Source organism: Scyliorhinus canicula, chromosome 4 (assembly GCF_902713615.1).
Source record: "Scyliorhinus canicula chromosome 4, sScyCan1.1, whole genome shotgun sequence".
Classification (NCBI taxonomy): Eukaryota; Metazoa; Chordata; class Chondrichthyes; order Carcharhiniformes; family Scyliorhinidae; genus Scyliorhinus; species Scyliorhinus canicula.
This window is the reverse complement of record NC_052149.1, coordinates 220,452,282-220,473,489: the sequence shown is the minus strand read 5'-3', so window position 1 is coordinate 220,473,489 and position 21,208 is coordinate 220,452,282. Positions and strand designations below refer to the sequence as shown.

The following is a 21,208-nucleotide window of genomic DNA, read 5'->3' as shown; positions in this document are numbered from 1 at the left end:
GGTCAGGGTTCACACGCTCCCGCGCGTTACGCCCCAAGCCAATCACGTGTATCCGCGTGGGCATGCCCCTTAATGAAGTTGCATTATCATATCCTTCCCCCTCTCTCAGTCAGTAACGTGTATACAAACAAGATATACACAATAACAATATACAATATAAGGCAGAGGAAACCAAAAGGGAAGAGAGTCCAAACAGTCCATCACAGCGTTAACCTATTGGGAGATTTCTGAGTCGATGGCCTGAATCTCCCAACTGGCTCCTCCAACTCGGAGGTAATGCTGTTGTCATCCTTAGCAGAATGTCCCTGAGATATAACCAACCCAACAGGGTATTTCCTTCTGTTGCTTGTTCCTGCATCAACAATGGGGTCACCTCAAGACTCCTGGATTCTATTTGTTCCAGCTCCCCCACAGGAACATTAGTGCTGCCTGCCGGCTTCAACCGTTCCGATATTGCTGTTCAAATCCACCAAAGTTTCTGATGAGGACCAGGCCATTCATTTGGAATGATTTGTCCCTTTTTCATGAAGTGTGTTGCTTCTTCTGGGAGGACTGTCGTGCCTCCACCGTATCTGCCAAATTTGGTAAAGCCAAGTCCAAACGGGACCTCAGACAATGGCCCGTAAGTAATTCTGCCAGGGTGAAGCCAGTAGTGGCATGGGGGCTTGTATTATAAGATGAAGAAAGTTGGTCAACCTGAGGCGTAGTGATTTGCTGGACTGCTGCTTTATAGCTGCCTTGAATGTTTGCACAGCTTTCTCGCAAACCTATTTGAGGTGGGGAGATGAGGGTTGTTCCAATATGATGAATGGCATTCATTCGGCCAAAATGCTGAAAGTCCTGACCAGTGAAGGGACTGCCGTGTCTGACACTATTACTTTGGGGGGGGGGGCATCCGTAGCAAACACCTGCCGCAAAGCCTCTACTATGGCCGCCAAAGTTGTCGTTCCCATGTCATGAACCTTCAACCATTTTGAATGAGCATCAACCAAATCGAGGAACATCTTCACCATGAAGGGACCAGCGAAGTCCACATGCACCCTTGTCAATGGCCGTCCAGGTTACTCCCAAGGTTAGAGGTTGGCTGTAGGGGTCAGTATCTGCTGTGTCTGGCAAGGTTGCACTGGCGCAACATATGCCAGGCCACCAACTGTAGCTGTGAGCGAGCATTTTAATTTTTGTCTGACCTGGATGGGCGCTTTGCAATTATTGCAACTACGGCTGTCAGGCTGGGGTATTGCCATTCGCGATCATTCAGTGTTTCACGCCATCCTCACAACTGAGTTAATCCTTTTGAATAAGGTACGGTCTTAATTGGTCAGATTTATTGTTTTAAAAAAAATTAATTTACGGGATGTGGGCGTCGCTCGTTAGGCCAGCATTTATTGCCCACCCCTAGTTGCCCTTCAGAAGCTGGTGGTGAGCAGCCTTCTGGAACCGCTGCAGTCCTTGAAGTGTAGGTACATCCACTGTGATGTGCTGTCCCAGTGACAGCGAAGGACCGGCGATATATTTCCAAGTCTGGGTGGTGAGTGACTTGGAGGGGAACCTCCAGGTGGTGGGGTTCCCAGGTATCTGCTGCTCTTGTCTTTCTAGATGGTAGTGATCGGGATTTGGAAGGTAATGTCTCAGGAACCTTGGTGAGTTACTGCAGTGCATCTTGTAGACGGTACACACGGCTGCCACTGATCTCTGGTGGTGGAGGGTTTGAATGTTTGTGGAAGGAGGAGCAATCAAGCGGGTTGTTTTCTCCTGGATGGTGTTAAGCTTCTTGAGTGTTGTTGGAGCGGCACTCACCAGGCAAGTGGAGACTATTCCAATACACTCCTGACTTGTGCTTCGTAGATGGTGGACAGGCTTAGGTGAGTTATTCACTGTAGCTTAGCATTTGACCTACCCTGGTGGCTAGTATTGATGTGGCTAGTCCAGTTCAGTTTCTGATCAATGGTAACCCCCAGGATGTTGATTGTGGCGGATTCAGCGATGATAATGCCACTGAATGTCAAGGGGAGGTGGTTATATCCTCTCTTGTAGGAGATAGTCATAGCCGGGCACTTGTGTGGCGTGAATGTAACTTGCCACTTGTCAGCCCAAGCCTGGATATTGTCCAGGTATTGCTGCATTTGGACATGGATTGCTTCATTATCTGAGGAGTCGCGAATGATGCTGAACATTGTGCATCATCTACAAAAATTCCAACTTCTGATCTTATGATTGAAGGGAGGTCATTGATAAAGCAGCTGAAGGTGGTTGGGCCTCGGACATTACCCTGAGGATCTCCTGCAGTGATGTCCTGGAGCAGAAATGATTGACCTCCATCCGCCACAACCACCCTCCTTTGTGCCATGGATGACTGCAACCAATGGAGAGTTTTCCCTCTAATTCCCATTGACTCCAGTTTAGCTAGGGCTCCTTCATGCCATACTTGCTCAAATGCTGCCTTGATGTCAAAGGCATTCATTCTCACCTCACCTCTGGCATTCAAGTCTTTTCTCCATGTTTGAACCAAGGTTGTAATGAGGTCAGTAGCTGAGTGACCCTGGTGGAACCCAAACTGAGCGTCCATGAGCATGTTATTGCCGTTAAGTGCCACTTCATAGCACTGTTGGTGACTCCTTCCATCACTTTGCTGATGTTGGAGAGCAGACTGATAGGGTGGTAATTGGCTAGGTTGGATTTGACCTGTTTCTTATGTACAGGACATGCCTGGTCATTTTCCACATTGCTGAGTAGAGCCAGTTTTGTAGCTGTAACAGCTTGGCAAGAGGTATGGCAAGTTCTGGAGCACAAGTCTTCAGTACTATTGCCGGAATATTATCAGGGCCCCCAGCCTTTGCAGCATCCAGCACCTTCAGCCATTTCTTGATATCACGTGGAGTGAATCGTATTGGCAGAAGACTGACATCCGTGCTGGTGGGAACCTCTGGAGGAGACCGAGATGGATCATCCACTCGGCACATTTGGCTGAAGATTGTTGCGAATGTCTCAGCCTTGCCTTTTGCACATTTGTGCTGGGCTCCTCCATCATTGAAGATGGGGATATTTGTGGAGCCTCCTCCTCCAGTGAGTTGTTTAATTGTCCACCACCATTCACGGGCTGGATGTGGCAGGATTGCAGATCTTACATCTGATGTGTTGGTTGTGGAATCGCTTAGCTGTGTCTATTAGTTACTGCTTATGCTGTTTGCACACAATTAGTCCAGTTTTGTAGCTTCATCAGGTCTATACCTCATTTTTTGGTATGCTGGTGTTGCTCCTGGAGGCTCTCCTGCATTCTTCATTGAACCAGGGTTGATTCCCTAGCTCGGTGGTAATGGTAGAGTGGGGGATATGCCGGGCCATGAGGTTGCAGATTGTGGTTGAATACAATTCTGCTGCTGCTGACGGCCCACAGCGCCTCATGGATGCCCAGTCTTGAGTTGCTAACTGGTACCATCTGGTTAAGACCATGCATTTCACTTTGGACAAGACTGGGTCACATTGTGTCCAATTCTTTTTGGCAGGACGAAACTGGCAAGGTGTCCAGAAAGTTCAATGCCAAGACAATTTCTTGAGGTAACAGTGGAGTGTCAGGTTCTTTGGAAGTGGGAATCGACTCAACACATCAGCATTCAAAATCTGTGTACCTGGCCTATGCTGAAAGACGTAGTTATAGACCGCCAACAACAAAGCCCATTGTCGAACTCTGGCAAGGGCGATTGGCGTCATTGGCTTATCGGCATGTAGGAGCCCCAGCAGGGACTTGTGGTCTGTTACTATTGCAAAACATCGCCCGTAAACATACTGGTGGAATTTCTTATTGCCATACATTATGGCAAGGTCTTCCTCCTTAATTTGTGTGAATTTACACTCAGCATCAGAAAGTGTTTTAGAAGCGAAGACAATTGGCATCTCTGAACCATCCTCCATTGTTTGAGATAGAACTACCCTTATGCCCTATGGCGAATCATCACAGGTCAGAATGATGGGTTTTCTCTGGTTAAAATTAACCAATCAGCTCGATGACTGGATGACCAGCTTAACATGTTGCAAGACTTGCTCCTGTGGTTCCTTCCAATGCTACCAATGGTGTTTTCCCAAGAGTATTGTAGTGGTGCCAATGTTGTTACTAGGTTGGGAATAAAATGATGATAGTTGTTTACCATCCCGAGAAGGACTCTAATTCTGCCACATTCTTAGGTGCTGGAATTTCTATTATGGCTCTCACCTTATCTTCAAGTGGGTACAGACCTTTAGAGTTCATTTTGAACCCCAGGCAAGTGACCTCACTCGCTTGGAATGTGCACGTCTCATGTTTCTGTCGGATTGCCACCTTTCTGAATCTTCTCAATGTTATATTACCCTTGGTAGTAATATGGGGTTGTTCTTTGTCTTTTGATCAAGAATGGTCCGTTGGGTTGATGACAAAGAATCCACCAATCATTAGACTGAAACAAAACTAATTTATTGGATAACGATAAATTAAATGAAGTGCGCACACGCTACTGAGCTACAGTTAATAATAAAGTAATATTGAATCTGTCTGGCAGTAATCAGTAATCTAGTAGTCACTAATAATATCCTCATGTTAACTTTCTGAAATCTAATCTACTCCTCGTGCTGTTCTCAGGCTTTCCCCTTTGCTAACTACCTAACTACCCAGCATTCCCTGAGGTCTGATTTATATACTGAGACTGAGTGGTGCCCTCTAATGTTTGAATTACACAGAGATGTAATAATTAATCCTTCATTGGCTTGCCGAGATATAGATCATTGCACTCAACACCTCTTCTGAGCTTGCCAGGTTCTCCTCATGTTATGTTCCTGTTACTAGGATGTCATCCAGGTAGACCACAACCTTTGGGATACCCTGAAGCAGATTCTCCATTCTGCGCTGGAATATCGCACAGGCTAAGGAGATGCCAAAAGGTAATCTGGTGTATTGAAACAGGCCTTTAAGCTTGTTAATCATTGCAAACTTTTGGGAATCGTCATCCAGTTCTCGCTGCAGGTAAACATGACTGAGGTCGAGTTTAGTGTATGTGAGGTTCTCTGCCAACTTTGCATAAAGGTCTTCAGTTTGTGGAATTCTGTATTTAAACACTTGGGCTGCTTGGTTGATTCTAAGCTTGTAGTCCCCGCATATCATAACGGAGCAGTTCGGCTTTAACCCAGGGATGATGGGGGCTGCCCATTCTGAAAACTATACAGTGGGACTTTTTGAATGACCCTAACCGAGATTTGAAAAATTTCTAACCAGTTCAACTTGATTTGTCGTAACCAATCCTGCCCCATCGGACTTGGTTGATGTCCTTCGACAATGGTCATAGATAACTCGGCATCTTGTTGCTGATATGATACTGGAGTCATGGTTGTTCCCCAATCTTTTAGGGTGTTCCCATATGTGTCGCTAATTTTTCTGTTGTCTTAATCAAGTTTAAAGGCTGAACACGTCCTCGAAGAGCTTTCAATGTTTGTTCACCCACAACTGTAGCCGACATCCCGTTGGCAACCTCCATCTTTACTGGTCTTCCATTTACTGTGAGGACTCTCGCAATTAGGGCTGTTTTGCTCACTCTCACTATGTTTAATCTATTTGTTTCAGGTTCTTCATCTGAATTCCTCTCCACTTTGTTCACGGGAGCTATGGTTTTCTTCATTTTTATTTAACTGCCGCATTTTGACAAGCATGGCAACATGCCTGGATATGGCTCTTCCTATAGCACCAAAAACAAATAAACTCTCTGCAGCGGCACAATTCCTCAGGGAAAGATATATTATCATTGGAGGCAGTACAGAGGAGGTTTACTAGGATGATCCCGGGCATGGAGGCACTGGCATATGAGGAAAGATTGCATAGATTGGGTCTGTACTCCTTGGAGCTCAGAAAAATGAGAGGTGATATGACTGAAACATAAGATTATTGGGGGGGGGCGGGGGGTTAGACAGTTTAAATGTTGGGAGAATGGCTTGGCCCGCGATCGGGGCCTACCGATCCGCGGGTGGGCTGGTTCTGTGGGGGTCTCTGTTCCTCCGCGCCGGGCCCTATCGGGCTCTACCATATTGCCCAGAGGCTGGCGCAGAGAAGTGAACCCCCGCGCATGCGCAGAATCACGCCGGCCGTTCTGCGCATGCGCAGAATCACGCCGGCCGCAGCGTGCATGCGTGAACTCGCGTTGGCCGTTCCGCGCCGGCTGAAGCTGCGGGGACCACTCCAGCGCCGACCTAGCCCCCTAGGAAGGGGAGCATTCCTCATTATCAGGGACCGTTGATGCCAGAGTGGTTGGTGCCACGTCAGAACTTGTTCCGCGGGATTGGAGAATCCCGGCCATAGAATCTGTGTGGGTAGAGTCGAGGAATCACAAAGGGAAAAAGACCCTGATGGGAGTTATGTACAGGTCCCCTCGCAGTAGTCAGGTTGTGGGGCAGAAAATAAATCAGGCGATAGAAAAGGAATACAAGAAACTCAATATTGCAATAATAATGGGGTTCTTCAATATGCAGACATAGAACATAGAACGATACAGCGCAGTACAGGCCCTTCGGCCCTCGATGTTGCACCGACATGGAAAAAAAAATCTAAAGGCCATCTAACCTACACTATGCCCTTATCATCCATATGCTTATCCAATAAATTTTTAAATGCCCTCAATGTTGGCGAGTTCACTACTGTTGCAGGTAGGGCATTCCACGGCCTCACCACTCTTTGCGTAAAAAACCCACCTCTGACCTCTGTCCTATATCTATTACCCCTCAATTTAAGGCTATGTCCCCTCGTGCTAGCCACCTCCATCCGCGGGAGAAGGCTCTCGCTGTCCACCCTATCTAACCCTCTGATCATTTTGTATGCCTCTATTAAGTCACCTCTTAACCTTCTTCTCTCTAACGAAAACAACCTCAAGTCCATCAGCCTTTCCTCATAAGATTTTCCCTCCATACCAGGCAACATCCTGGTAAATCTCCTCTGCACCCGTTCCAAAGCTTCCACGTCCTTCCTATAATGAGGCGACCAGAACTGTACGCAATACTCCAAATGCGGCCGTACTAGAGTTTTGTACAACTGCAACATGACCTCATGGCTCCGGAACTCAATCCCTCTACCAATAAAGGCCAACACACCATAGGCCTTCTTCACAACCCTATCAACCTGGGTGGCAACTTTCAGGGATCTATGTACATGGACACCGAGATCCCTCTGCTCATCCACACTGCCAAGAATTTTACCATTAGCCAAATATTCCACATTTCTGTTATTCTTTCCAAAGTGAATCACCTCACACTTCTCCACATTAAACTCCATTTGCCACCTCTCAGCCCAGCTCTGCAGCTTATCTATGTCCCTCTGTAACCTGCAACATCCTTCCGCACTGTCTACAACTCCACCGACTTTAGTGTCGTCTGCAAATTTACTCACCCATCCTTCTGCGCCCTCCTCTAGGTCATTTATAAAAATGACAAACAGCAACGGCCCCAGAACAGATCCTTGTGGTACGCCACTCGTAACTGAACTCCATTCTGAACATTTCCCATCAACTACCACTCTCTGTCTTCTTTCAACTAGCCAATTTCTGATCCACATCTCTAAATCACCCTCAATCCCCAGCCTTCGTATTTTCTGCAATAGCCGACCGTGGGGAACCTTATCAAACGCTTTACTGAAATCCATATACACCACATCAACTGCTCTACCCTCGTCTACCTGTTCAGTCACCTTCTCAAAGAACTCGATAAGGTTTGTGAGGCATGACCTACCCTTCACAAAACCATGCTGACTGTCCCTAATCATATTATTCCTATCTAGATGATTATAAATCGTATCTTTTATAATCCTCTCCAAGACTTTACCCACCACAGACGTTAGGCTCACCGGCCTATAGTTACCGGGGTTATCTCTACTCCCCTTCTTGAACAAAGGGACCACATTTGCTATCCTCCAGTCCTCTGGCACTATTCCTGTAGCCAATGATGACCTAAAAATCAAAGCCAAAGGCTCAGCAATCTCTTCCCTGGCTTCCCAGAGAATCCTAGGATAAATCCCATCCGGCCCTGGGGACTTATCTATTTTCACCTTGTCCAGAATTGCCAACACTTCTTCCCTACGCACCTCAATGCCATCTATTCTAATAGCCTGGGTCTCAGCATTCTCCTCCACAATATTATCTTTTTCTTGAGTGAATACTGACGAAAAGTATTCATTTAGTATCTCGCTTGTCTCCTCAGCCTCCACACACAACTTCCCACCACTGTCCTTGACTGGCCCTACTCTTACCCTAGTCATTCTTTTATTCCTGACATACCTATAGAAAGCTTTTGGGTTTTCCTTGATCCTACCTGCCAAAGACTTCTCATGTCCCCTCCTTGCTCGTCTCAGCTCTCTCTTTAGATCCTTCCTCGCTTCCTTGTAACTATCAAGCGCCCCAACTGAAACTTCATGCCTCATCTTCACATAGGCCTCCTTCTTCCTCTTAACAAGAGATTCCACTTCTTTGGTAAACCACGGTTCCCTCGCTCGACCCCTTCCTCCCTGCCTGACTGGTACGTACTTATCAAGAACATGCAATAGCTGTTCCTTGAACAAGCTCCACATATCCAGTGTGCCCAACCCTTGCAGCCTACTTCTCCAACCAACACATCCTAAGTCATGTCTAATGGCATCATAATTGCCCTTCCCCCAGCTATAACTCTTGCCCTGCGGGGTATACTTATCCCTTTCCATCACTAACGTAAAGGTCACCGAATTGTGGTCACTGTTTCCAAAGTGCTCACCTACCTCCAGATCTAACACCTGGCCTGGTTCATTACCCAAAACCAAATCCAATGTGGCCTCGCCTCTTGTTGGCCTGTCAACATATTGTGTCAGGAAACCCTCCTGCACACATTGTACAAAGAATGACCCATCTAATGTACTCGAACTATATCTTTTCCAGTCAATATTTGGAAAGTTAAAGTCTCCCATAACAACTACCCTGTTACTTTCGCTCTTTTCCAGAATCATCTTCGCCATCCTTTCCTCTACATCCCTAGAACTATTAGGTGGCCTATAGAAAACTCCCAACAGGGTGACCTCTCCTTTCCTGTTTCTAACCTCAGCCCATACTACCTCGGAAGAAGAGTCCCCATCTAGCATCCTTTCCGCCACCGTAATACTGTCCTTGACTAGCAGCGCCACACCTCCCCCTCTTTTGCCCCCTTCTCTGAGCTTACTAAAACACCTAAACCCCGGAACCTGCAACAACCATTCCTGTCCCTGCTCTATCCATGTCTCTGAAATGGCCACAACATCGAAGTCCCAGGTACCAACCCATGCTGCCAGTTCCCCAACCTTATTTCGTATACTCCTGGCATTGAAGTAGACACACTTCAAACCACCTACCTGAACACTGGCACCCTCCTGCGAAGTCAAATCTGTGCTCCTGACCTCTATACTCTCAATCTCCCGTACCCCAAAACTACAATCCAGGTTCCCATGCCCCTGCTGAATTAGTTTAAACCCCCCCAAAGAGCACTAACAAATCTCCCCCCCAGGATATTGGTGCCCCTCAGGTTCAGATGTAGACCATCCTGTCTATAGAGGTCCCACCTTCCCCAGAAAGAGCCCCAGTTATCCAGAAATCTGAATCCCTCCCGCCTGCACCATCCCTGTAGCCACATGTTTAATTGCTCTCTCTCCCTATTCCTCATCTCACTATCACGTGGCACGGGCAACAACCCAGAGATAACAACTGGGAAAATCAGTTGGTAGTGGATCCCAAGGAATGTGGAATTTCTGCAGGATGTTTTTTTGGAGCAGCTTGTGGCAGAGCCCATTAGGGAACAGGCAATTCCGGATTTGGTAATGTGAAATGAGGCAGACTTGCAAAGCACTTCAAAACAAAATGTGATTAAATGGGTCAATGAATCACCTCTGCCCCACAGTGCCCACCAGGCCAGGTGTCTCCTTGTCCCGTTTGTGTTTACCTTCGCTGGTTGCTCCGTATTTGGGTTTGTTTGAAATGCGTGGGACTTGTTCTGGACTGAACTGTGCCTTTTTTGGGAGGGGTGGAATGTTTTTCTCTCTTTCCTCCACTGTGCTCTGTGTTGGAGCAGCCTTTCTGGTGGGCTGGGCTAGTAACCTTTCTGCTGATGTAGGTCAGGGGAAGAGTGGGTGGGGGGGGGGGGGGGGGGAGGGGGAGTGTGTCCTTGGTGCCAAGTGATTGGCACCCTCATTGTGTTGTCCTATGTATTTTGATACTGTTAAAAATCAAAATATTCCCACCAAGCCGGGGGCTCACTTTATACTCCTATTTTGAAAGACAATCATTAACCAGTTAAGTTAAATCAAGCAAGATAAAGGACAAATTAAAGGAGCAGCCCCTTAAAGGGATACTGCCTTACACAAAAATAATTGCAAATCAAACTTAAAACATTAACCAAAACGTAATTGAAAGGGTCGATACGGCCCCGTGGTGTCCATCAGGTGCAGAGGATTATTTTTATATGTGACCCCAGTCCTTAATCAAACCATTCCCATCCTTTGTGTATTCTTCACAACACAGTGTCATGCCAGTGTCCCTTTAAAAAATGTCTGCATTATGACATGGCTTCAGTGATGTCATTGTGTGGGTGCAACTGGGCTGTGGCTCTGGGTTTTACTTTCGGTTTGAGCTGGGAGCTGGGCTGTGGCTCTGAGTTTTACTTTCTGTTTCCACTGTTGGAAGCTGGATTCAGAAAAAGAAGGCTTCTCTTCTCTCTCTACATGTTAAAAGATGTCCAGATCTCTTGATAATTTAGGTTTTCCTCAAGTCGCCAATGACTTTTCTCGAACGTTTGTGAAGTTGCTCTTGGTCATTGACATCGCTTTGAGAACAATTGCACAGGCCCCTTGTCAATCAAACTATTTTGTACACACCTAAGTACCTGAAATTTGAGTGCAATATGCCTGGCAATCTTGCCAGAGAATTTAAACAGAGAAAAGGGTGGAAGCTTGGCAGATGTCACTAATTCCCTCTTGAATTCTGCATGTGGCTGAACCCATTTTTTGCAATTGGGCCTGCCCTACACAAAGGGAAAATGGTCTGGAAGAGACACGGCAGAGAACATCCTAGAAATAATTTTGGCCTCAATCATCCCAGATCTACCGCAAAACTGAACTACCCCAGAATATAGAAATGAAATACAGCAATATTACCAATAAATTTGGTCACGTGCAGTAAAACCAAAATGATACATTTAGCAAAGGGCTTTTAAGTTCAGAGTATAGGAGTTAGCAATTGTCAAGTGACAGACATCTATTAAGGCGTGTATTGAGAAAAATCACTTTTTTTGATTGTTAATTTTTGACCTTGATATCCAAAAATGATCTAATAAATAAAAGATACTTACAGCTTTCAAGTTGCATTATACATGTTTGCACATCCATTGGGAAATTCTTCAAATCCATGGGACAGGCAAGGCTCAGTGTTAACCTGATAAGAAGTAAATAATTATTTTTACATTGGGTACAGAGGCCAATATAAGTGGCCTAAGCTCTGTATGACTTGGGACTAACCTAATTCTACACATGTGAAACTAAATCTTAACTGTTAAATTCACTGAGCTAAAGGTAATGACATAAGTGAATGCAACATTCTTCAAATGTGTAATGTTGGACAATTTTCTAATCCATTCGGACGAACACTACACTTCAAGTTATTTCTACAATTATTTCTAGATGATAGTATGAGGTTTTCGTGGAATGCTGAGGCAATGACACAGAGGAATGGAATCTTTAGTGTGCTCCGCATTGACGATAGAAAGTAAAGTTATCTGTACTTCTTAATGAAAACAGCAGATGGTAAATTGATCTATGGTTGATTGTAACTTAAACTGATGAATGTGTGGCATAGAGCTGGTTACTGTGATAATTCAATCTTCTCCCCGCACTTATTGTGGTCATGTCATGCCAGCTACTTTGAGCGCTCTCCCCATGACCACTGCTATTAATTCCCCCACTAGCTAATGCATTAATTTCTCCTTTCAATGAGCTAATCATTCCCCACTGAGTTCCTTTTTCTACCAATCACTGTGATCACTGCAAACATTAGTTCAATCAACTGCCTACTGTAAGTGATCACATATTTGCGTACTATCTAACACAGAGGCAGTGAGAATAATTTCTCAGCCTGCCGTTGTTTAATGCAATAATCTCATAATCAATGTGATGACCCCACTGTTAGTTGTATCTATCATTGCTCCATAGGCAACTATGATTCCCTTTCAATTACAAAGTATTGTCATTCTTTCTCCTCTCCCGCATATGAACCAGCACACTAAAGGCACCATCTACATTAACACTTTCTTTTTATTAATTCATGGAATGTGGGTGTTACTGGCAAGGCCAGTCCTAATTGCTTATCCCTAACTGCCTTAGGGAACGCAGTGGTGAGCCACTTTCTTCAACCTTTCTAGTCCACGTGGTGAAGGTACTCCCCCAATGTTAGGGAGGGAGTTCTATTATTTTGACACTGTCCCATAAAGGAACTGCTAAATATTTCCAAGCTAGGCTGATGTGTAACCTGTAGGGTGCCTTGAAGGTGGTGATGGTGTCATGCACTGGATGCCCTTATCCTTCCAGGCAGTGGAGGTCACGAGTTAGGAGTGCTAGCGAGGAAGCTTTGACAAGTTGTTGCAGCTTCCACTCTGCAGCCACGGTGAACCAGTGGACAGGGGAGTGGATGTTTCAAGTGGACTGCCTTTGCCCTCATTGGTGTTGAGCTCCATGAGGGCTGTTGGAGCTGTAATCCTCCAACCAAGTGGACAGTGTTCCATTACACTCCTGACTTGTACCTTGTAGGTCGTGGAGGGGCTTTGGGGAATCAGGAGATGTGTCACTAATTCCAGAATACTCAACTTTTGACCTTCTCTTGTCACAGTATTCCTGTGGCTTGTCCAGTTAAGTTCTTGATCTATGTCGACTCTAGGTGCTGATTGGTCGGCGATTTGGTGATGATAATGTGACTGGGTGTCAAGGGATGGTAGTTTGATTATCTTTTATTGTAGAAGAACATTTGTGCGAATGTTTCTTGCCACTTATCAGCCCAAGCCTAAATGTTGCTCACAACTCTGCTGCATATGGGCAGTATATGAGGAGTTGCAAATTGAGTGGAACATTGTGCAATCATCAGTGAATATTTCTGACCTTGATGGAGGGAAGAGAATCAGTGAAGCAGCTAAAGATGTTAAGCCTGGCACACCACCCTGAAGAACTCTTGCAGCTATGTTCTTGAGCTGAGATTATTGTCTCCCACATCAACAACCACCTTCCTTTGTGCTGGGTGCCCCTGATGCCCATACAATTAAATTTTGCCAGGACTCCTTCATGTTACATAGGGTCAAATGTTGCCTTGATGCTAAGTGCAGCCACTATCACCTCACCACTGAATTTCGGCTCATTTGCCTAAGTTTAGACCAAGCCTGCAATGAGATCTGGAGCTGGGCGGTTCTGGCACAAACAGGCTAAGCCTCGGTGATCATACTATTGCTGAGTAGGTGTCATTTGATAGCAGTGTCAATAACCTCCTTCCTTTATTTTGCCTCTGAGTGAGAGTCGGCTGATGGAAATTGGATTTGTCCTGCTTTTTGTGGACAGGGCATATCTGGACAATTGCCCACTGTTAGGTGTTGTATCTTAATTGGAATAGGTTGGCTAGGAATGCAGTAGACATAAGTCCACTGCACTACAGCCAGGATGTGGTAGTCAGTGCACTCAGCTGTTCCTTGATATCACAAAAGTGAATCAAATTGACTGATGACTGATTTCTCTGATGGTGAGGGCCTCAGAAGGCCGAGACGTATCATCCAATCAGCACTTCTGGCTGAAGCTGGTTGCAACCACTTCAGCCTTGTTTTTTGCACTCGCATGCTGGGTTCCACCATTAGTAAGAATGGGGTATTCATCCAACCTCCTCTTCCCCTTACTTGTTTCATTGTCTGTCACCATAAATGACTGACTGTGGTAGGTTTTCAGAGCTTTGATTTGATCCATTATTTGTGTGATCACTTAGCTCTATCTGTTGCATGATCTTTCTACTTTCTAGCATGTGTGAGATCCTGAATTGCACTTTCACAAGGTTGGCATCTCATTATTAGGGGTGCCTGGTGGCTCCCAGCATCCTACACTTAGTTCTCTCCTCAAATCCCCCGACTAATCTAGAAGATATGTCCTCCAGGACTCAGCCAGCTCATGAAGCTACAAAACCACTTTTAGGGATAGACGTTGGAGTTCCCTGCCAAATGAAAATCGCTTATTGTCACGAGTAGGCTTCAATGAAGTTACTGTGAAAAGCCCCTAGTCGCCACATTCCGGCGCCTGTTCGGGGAGGCTGGTACGGGAATTGAACCATGCTGCTGGCCTGCCTTGGTCTGCTTTAAAAGCCAGCGATTTAGCCCAATGTGCTAAACCAGCCCCAAGTACATTCTGTTCCTTTGTTGTACTCAGAGCTTCATCCAAATAGTGTTCAACATGGAGGTGTACAGATTCACCATCTGAGGGATGGTGTTAGTTAGTAATCAGGAGGTTTCCTTTTCCCTGATTGGTCTGAAACCATGGGCTTTGTGGGGTCCAAATCAATGTTGAGAGCTCCAAAGGCCACCCCTTCTTGATTGTAACCCACCATGCCACCACCAGTTAGACAAAACCTGTCCACTAAAGGTGCTGGTCATGGACGAGTCTGGGAAGTCGGTCACATTCTGTGAGCTCATCCATGTTAGGCTGTTGCATAACTAATAGGTAGATCAGCGTCCCAATTTTGGAAGAAGTCTCCAGGCGTAGGGTCAACTGGGCTCTTCCTCAATTGAAATCTGATGCTTAAGTTGATGCTGGGCTGGTTGTCCGATATTATTCTTATTGTAGTGATTTGGTACAATTTACACGCTGGCTAGGTCATTTCTGAAGGCAACAAAGTGTTGACCGTACTCTCGTCCTGTGTTCGGTTCCCTTCCCTGAAGGACTTTCGTGGACCAGATAGACTGTTACAACATCTGAATATTACGCTGTCAACATTACTGCTGTTAGCTTGATATTTCAGATTTATTTACTTAATTAACAGAATTTAAATTCTCCAGCTGCTTGCGGGATTTTAACTAATTTCTATAGATCATTAGTGCGAGCCTCCAGTAACATATCTACTGTGCGAACATTTTCCTCTGAAATTATATCACTAAAACTTTACAATGCATTAGGTCCATATTGATGTCTACAAGAAAAAGTGTGAAAATATGGAATCTTTTTACGTGATTTATGATCATTCACTGAAAGCATCCAGTCAATTGCATCTAGCCATCTGTTGCCAATATGGCTAATCAAATTCTGGCACGCATATCAAGGGCATTTGACTACAGGCCAGCAGAAGTTATTCTTCACCTTGCAAAGGTCATCGGTGAAAACCATTTGCTGTGTTGGAAAATATTCAAAAAGAAATTGCTTCAGAGCTTCGAAGGGAATTGAACTCATTTGTGTTGGCAAAATGAAGACAAAATTGTGTGCGGAAATGGTTAATATAGGCCCCATTTAGATGTGGAATGCAAAGCAGGAGTCCATGCTGAGGACACGGGCTTAAATATTGGCTCACCCAGCGATTATTTTTAAATGTTAGGAGAATTGGGGAGTAGAGCAGCAGCTGCACTTTTCAACCCCAGCTTCATGCTGGACTGATCTTAAACTTTAGCTGCTACAAAGCTGAAATGGTGTGAACGGTCTTTCTGTAGAGGGTCTTATACTTCTTAGCTTCGTGTGCTCAGCAGTCAGATAGCGACCTGACTCTTGGGTTATACTGATAGTATCCCTTTCAGCTGGAGATGAAAACAGATTATTTATGAACATATAAAGCTGTAGGACACAGGTAACAAACTAATAGATCTCTGGCAAGTTTTAGGATTAGAAAGGAATTGATTCAAAATAATTCCCAAGTAGACGCATACAATTATCGCTTGGCATGAGCCCAGGTTCCCCTTTCGAGCTGCACGCAGTCTCTTGCATATTGTAGGTTTTTATTCAGGATCACAAAACTGCGGCCCGGACTTTTACAGCATTAGTTGCCATTTGGTAAGGAAGGTCCAGTTTGAATGTCAGTGAATGTGTGAGTGGATGAATGGGTGAGTGTGTGGATGGGTAGATAGGTGAGTGGTGAGGTGGATAAGTGGCATGGTGCAGGAGGTGGGTAAGGAGTAAATGGTTAATGTAGGGAGGGGATGAGTTGCACAGTGGTTAAGCAGGTCAGGTGGGTAAGTAAATAGGTGGGGTGAGTGGGTAACTGAGTCGGGGGGGGGGGTATATTTGGCTCTCTTTGGGGTGTAGTTGGGTGGTCGGGAGAGTATTTGGGTGGTGGTTGGGTGTAGTTGGGTTAAGGTGTAGTCCGGTTGGAGTAGGAAGGAGTGAGTTGTTGGGAGGGTAGTCAAGTCGGATTGGGGGGGATTTGGAGGTAGTCATGGCAGTTGATTGGGAGTTGAGTAATCACCCATATGTTAGGCTAGGTTTTAATCTGTCAAACATTTCCTGGGTGACTACCACAGAAATGTCCCAAGGCTTTGGACTCAAACTCAGAGTCGGAGATATTTGTGGAGGGTCCTGGGAAGCAGGGGAATTCAGCAGTTGAAACTTTCTGGGCAATTCCCAAGGAGGTCCACACATCAAACTTCCCTCAGGGTGCTGACGCACATCTTTGGTCATCGACCTGGTGTCTGATGATCTGCAGACTGGAAGATTTGGCCCCATGTTTCCTCAAGTAAAACCTTCTCAACTCAATTTCTATCCAAGTCTTAAAAATGTGTATTTACTTTCATATATCATAAATAAATGCTACAATTATTTAAAATTGACCATGTTGTTCTCCTTTCAGACGTGGATGTGAAGTAGTTTTAGATGTACATTAACAGAACAATGATAACATAGCTTGTAAATCACATCATCGATCTGATTTTTGAGCTGTGCTGTGTGAGAATGTGCATAGAGATATCCACAATACAACATGGGGTGCCACATGACACCAATTTGAGTTAGAAGTGTTCCTAAATGGTCTGCTTAAGTTTCAAAATTTGGCATACACTCCGGTATGAATGTTTGTACTGTGTGGGTAATGGCTGCACCCTCGTCAGTGCTACACTACGACTGGAATCTCACTGGCCTGTGAGCAAAGATATATGCATATAACAAGGGGATATGAAGGAGACTAACTCCTTGAAAACAACAGGAACAGAAGATTACAATTTCAGAACAAAAAGCCTTTTGTTACTGGGAAATGTTCAAGTCCAGCTTGCATTGTAAATTGGATTTGTGCACTGACCATTGCTTCTGCTCTGAGACTGGTACAATGAAATCAAGATAGCAGCACCAATTTCCAGGGTGACTTGTGACTCATTCAAATATAAACCGATTTATATCAGTAAAGATTGATGGTACGATGAATAAAAGAACCTCCAATTGTCTTTGGTCTAAAAGACATACTTCCAGACACGTACTAAACATTGTACAGGAATGTTTAATCAATGCTACATTCCGTACTGCTTATCTGCTTCTCAATTCATGATTTTATATCTGCCTCCTGCTTTGTATTCTTCGCAAAACACACAATAATGTATGTATTATTCGATGCTGGTGAGATGTCAGATATCCTACACTGCCTGCAAGTCCTTTCCTGATTCACTGATGCAATGTCACCAGTGACTCAGCTGGAAGCACTTTTGCTTCTGAGTCTCTCGGTTTAAGTCCCATTCCAGGAGTTGAGCAGAAAAAAATCAAGACCGGCATTCCAGTACAGCACTGAGAAAAGTGCTGGAGGTGAGATATTGATGCCCCCATATTGATGGATGAGATCCCATGGTACCTTTTGATGGAAAGCTGGGGAATTAATCCTGGCTTCTTGAGCAATATTTATCGCTCAATCAAAGGTTGTTCGGTCAATATCACATCGCTGCCTGGGGGAGTTTGCTGTGCGCAAACTGGTTGATGCATTGCCTATATTATAACAGTGACTACATTTCAAAAGTACTTAATTGTCTTTGAGTGTTTTGAGATGTCAAGAACAGAGCCAAATAAATGCAAGTCTTTTTAAAAATCCGTCCCTTACCCAGCATCATATACTGGTGTTGAACCCAATGCTGCGTGTGTACTCTATGATGGATACTCCATGATCACCCCTCATTTAATAGCCTACTACATACTCTCCTCACCCAGTTCCATATGACTGTCACGTACCTGATACTGTAGAGGACGTTACCATTTTTAAAAATTCGCAGTAATTTGTTGTCTGTGGTAATTTCGTGAAAATGTGCACCTTTCTCGTTCGCAAAGAATAAATCTGGTTTCCAAATTGAATCCAACATAGATGGATCCAGATCCAACGAGTCATCAGGAAACTCCCTGTAAGATAGCCGTGGATCATTCCATTGTTGTCGTAGGAAAATATTTAGCCGATAATCCTGCAGGAGGAGAGAGAAAAATAGAGCTGTTTACATGAGCTCAGAAGGGGAGCAACAGTTCACAGCAAATGAGAGTGAAAGACTGCTTAAATGCACCAACCATTTTCCCACTCCCCATGTTTCCTTTGATAACTGCCTCAAGTGTCCTCTCAGCTTGTTCCCTCTGCTAAACTTGTGATGGTATGTGAACTATCATCCTTGTAGTTAATATAATGTCCAAACTGTATATAAACAATAGTACCTGTGTGCATAGATTACAATTCTAGCATCCGACCACAGGTGGCGTGGCAACAGGAGAATGTTACTGGAACACAGACACATGTGAGGCAGAATATGGATTGCAGGCATATCGAGTAGCTCCTTAGTCAATAGTAATTAATGCTAGTTAATCATAGTTGTTTGCATTTTGCCATTGTCTCCAACTGTAATCATAGTAGATATCATAGAAAACCTTTAGTGTTTAGTTAGTTAATAAACAGTTTTGTTCATTTACAAAGCCGTATGTTCACTGATCACTTCACCCACAAAGACACCACCATCCGTGCATACAGAGAACATTACAAAGCTGGGACAGGATTAAATGATCATTTGTAGTATAAAGAGAATGGAGTGCTTAACTCCCATTGCAAAATCATAGAATATTCCCAAAGTATTCACTATTATTGCAGGAACGATGCCAGGAGGCTGTAGCAATTAAGAAAAGGTAGGCAATATGGAAGAGAGGGGGTAAACATCGAGACGAGGTTGACACAGAGATTAAGGATGAAAGAGTTTGAAGGAGTCTGATAGAAGGTGCAGATATGGTTTGAAGTAGGTAAGAAGAAGAGGGTCGAAATGCACATGGACTGGATAGAAGAACAGTTTGAAACAGACATGGAGTGCATATTTGGGGCATTAAAAAATGCAATGCACGGAAGAATGGACTGAAGACTATGTAGTGCTGTGGAAGGAGATTCTGAAACTAACTTTCATTGGGTGTAAAAGAAAATAAAGGATTTAGAGAAAATGGAATATTGCTTGGTCACAACAGTAAGGGGAGTTTTAAAAGAAAATTCGGGGGAAAGTTATTTTTACAAGACAATGGAAGACTGGAAACAGTGTAGAAACTAGCAACCAAAAGAGAAAATGCTGGAAAATCTCAGGAGGTCTGGCAGCATCTGTAGGGAGAGAAAAGAGCTAACGTTTTGAGTCCAGATGACCCTTTGTCAAAGCTAAAAGACATAGAAAGTGGGGGATATTTATACTGTGGGGTGGGGGAATGAAAGATGAGTCATAGCCACAGAAACCAAGGAAAAAGAGTGCGGAAGGCCACGGAAACCAAAGGAAATGAGTGCTAATAGCAACCCGCAGAGAAAATAAAAGGTGTGAAAGGCCAAACAGAAGAGAAACTAAAATCAGATGGTAAGCTGTGACAGATTTAGGGGGGATGGGGGAAAACAAAGCGGAGAAAAGGTCAGGAGATGGGGGACAAGATAGGGAGAGGAAATATATATAAAAAGAAAGACAAGAAAGAACTAAAATGTAAAAGACAGTCTAAAAGAAATGGAATGAAAACAAAGGGATTGAGGTGGGGTAGAGCTAATCATCTGAAGTTGTTGAATTCGAAGTTACAACTGGAAGGCTGTAGCGTGTCTAACCGGAAGATGGAATGTTGTTCTTCCAGTTTGCGTTGAGCTTCACTGGAACATTGCAGCAGGCCATGGACAGACATATGGGCACGGGAGCAGGGTCTTGTGTTAAAATGGCAAGCAATGGGAAGGTTGGGGTTCTGAATGCACACAGACCGAAGGTGCTCAGCAAAGCGATCACCCAGACCCTGAACTCGAAACGTTAGCTCTTTTCTCTCCCTACAGATGCTGCCAGACCTGCTGAGATTTTCTAGCATTTTCTCTTTTGGTTTCAGATTCCAGCATCCGCAGCTTTTATCCAGTAGAGAACAGCTATAGAGGGAAATCCCAGAGGGTGACTCAGTGAGGGAGGGAAATCTTAGACATTTGGGGGAATGGAGCCCATTTAATTTGAAGGCTTGAAGATTCAGCACTGGTAGCCATTTCACTGTTAAGCGTTTACAATTTGGTCAAGGTCAAATCATATCTTTCTCATGGCAGTGGAAAATACTGGAGCATTTCTTACTGAATCCATAGATTATAATGATTATGTTGTTAGTTGGTTAAAGGAATGTCAAGATCATTAAAGGCAAATACTATACAATGAAATATACCACTGTAAAATATCCACACCGGGAATGAGTAAGTGAACATACTGTACAAATGTATGTACATAGAACATACATACAGTGCAGAAAGAGGCCACCTGGCTCATCGAGTCTACACCGACCCACTTAAGCTCTCACCTTCACCCTATCCCCGTAACCCAAAAACCCCCCCTAACCTTTTTGGTCACTAAGGGCAACTTATCATGGCCAATCCACCTGACCTGCATGTCTTTGGACAGTGGGAGGAAACCGGAGCACCCGGAGGAAACCCACGCAGACACGGGGAGAACGTGCAGACTCCGCATAGACAGTGACCCAGCGGGGAATTGAACCTGGGACCCTGGCACTGTGAAGGCACAGTGCTATCCACTTGTACTACCATGCTACCCCTACCTGGGACTCAGTGAACAGGTAATGAACTGTAAGAAGATTAGGAAGAGCAGGGCAGTCCTTAGGATATCCTCTGACAGTGCTGGATAGAATGATGTGATGAAAATGCTATGGGAAGATCAAACAGACATGGGTGGGGCTTTGCACAGCACAATCTTATTGGTAGGGGAACAAGAGGAAGATAAGTGTGAG

General features: G+C 44.7%; 1 protein-coding gene across 3 annotated transcripts in view; it reads right to left on the bottom strand.

The window, feature by feature from the left end:
• The window catches only part of glra1 (glycine receptor, alpha 1), a 154,990-nt gene that overhangs the window by 60,807 nt on the left and 72,975 nt on the right, over nucleotides 1–21,208 (bottom strand). For all 3 annotated transcript variants that reach the window (XM_038796089.1, XM_038796091.1, XM_038796090.1), the window contains exons 4-5: nucleotides 18,188–18,411; nucleotides 11,341–11,423 (exon numbers count right to left, since the gene is read on the bottom strand). In XM_038796089.1, the coding sequence (XP_038652017.1) occupies nucleotides 11,341–11,423; nucleotides 18,188–18,411 (307 nt within the window). The remainder of the gene's footprint in view (nucleotides 1–11,340; nucleotides 11,424–18,187; nucleotides 18,412–21,208) is intronic.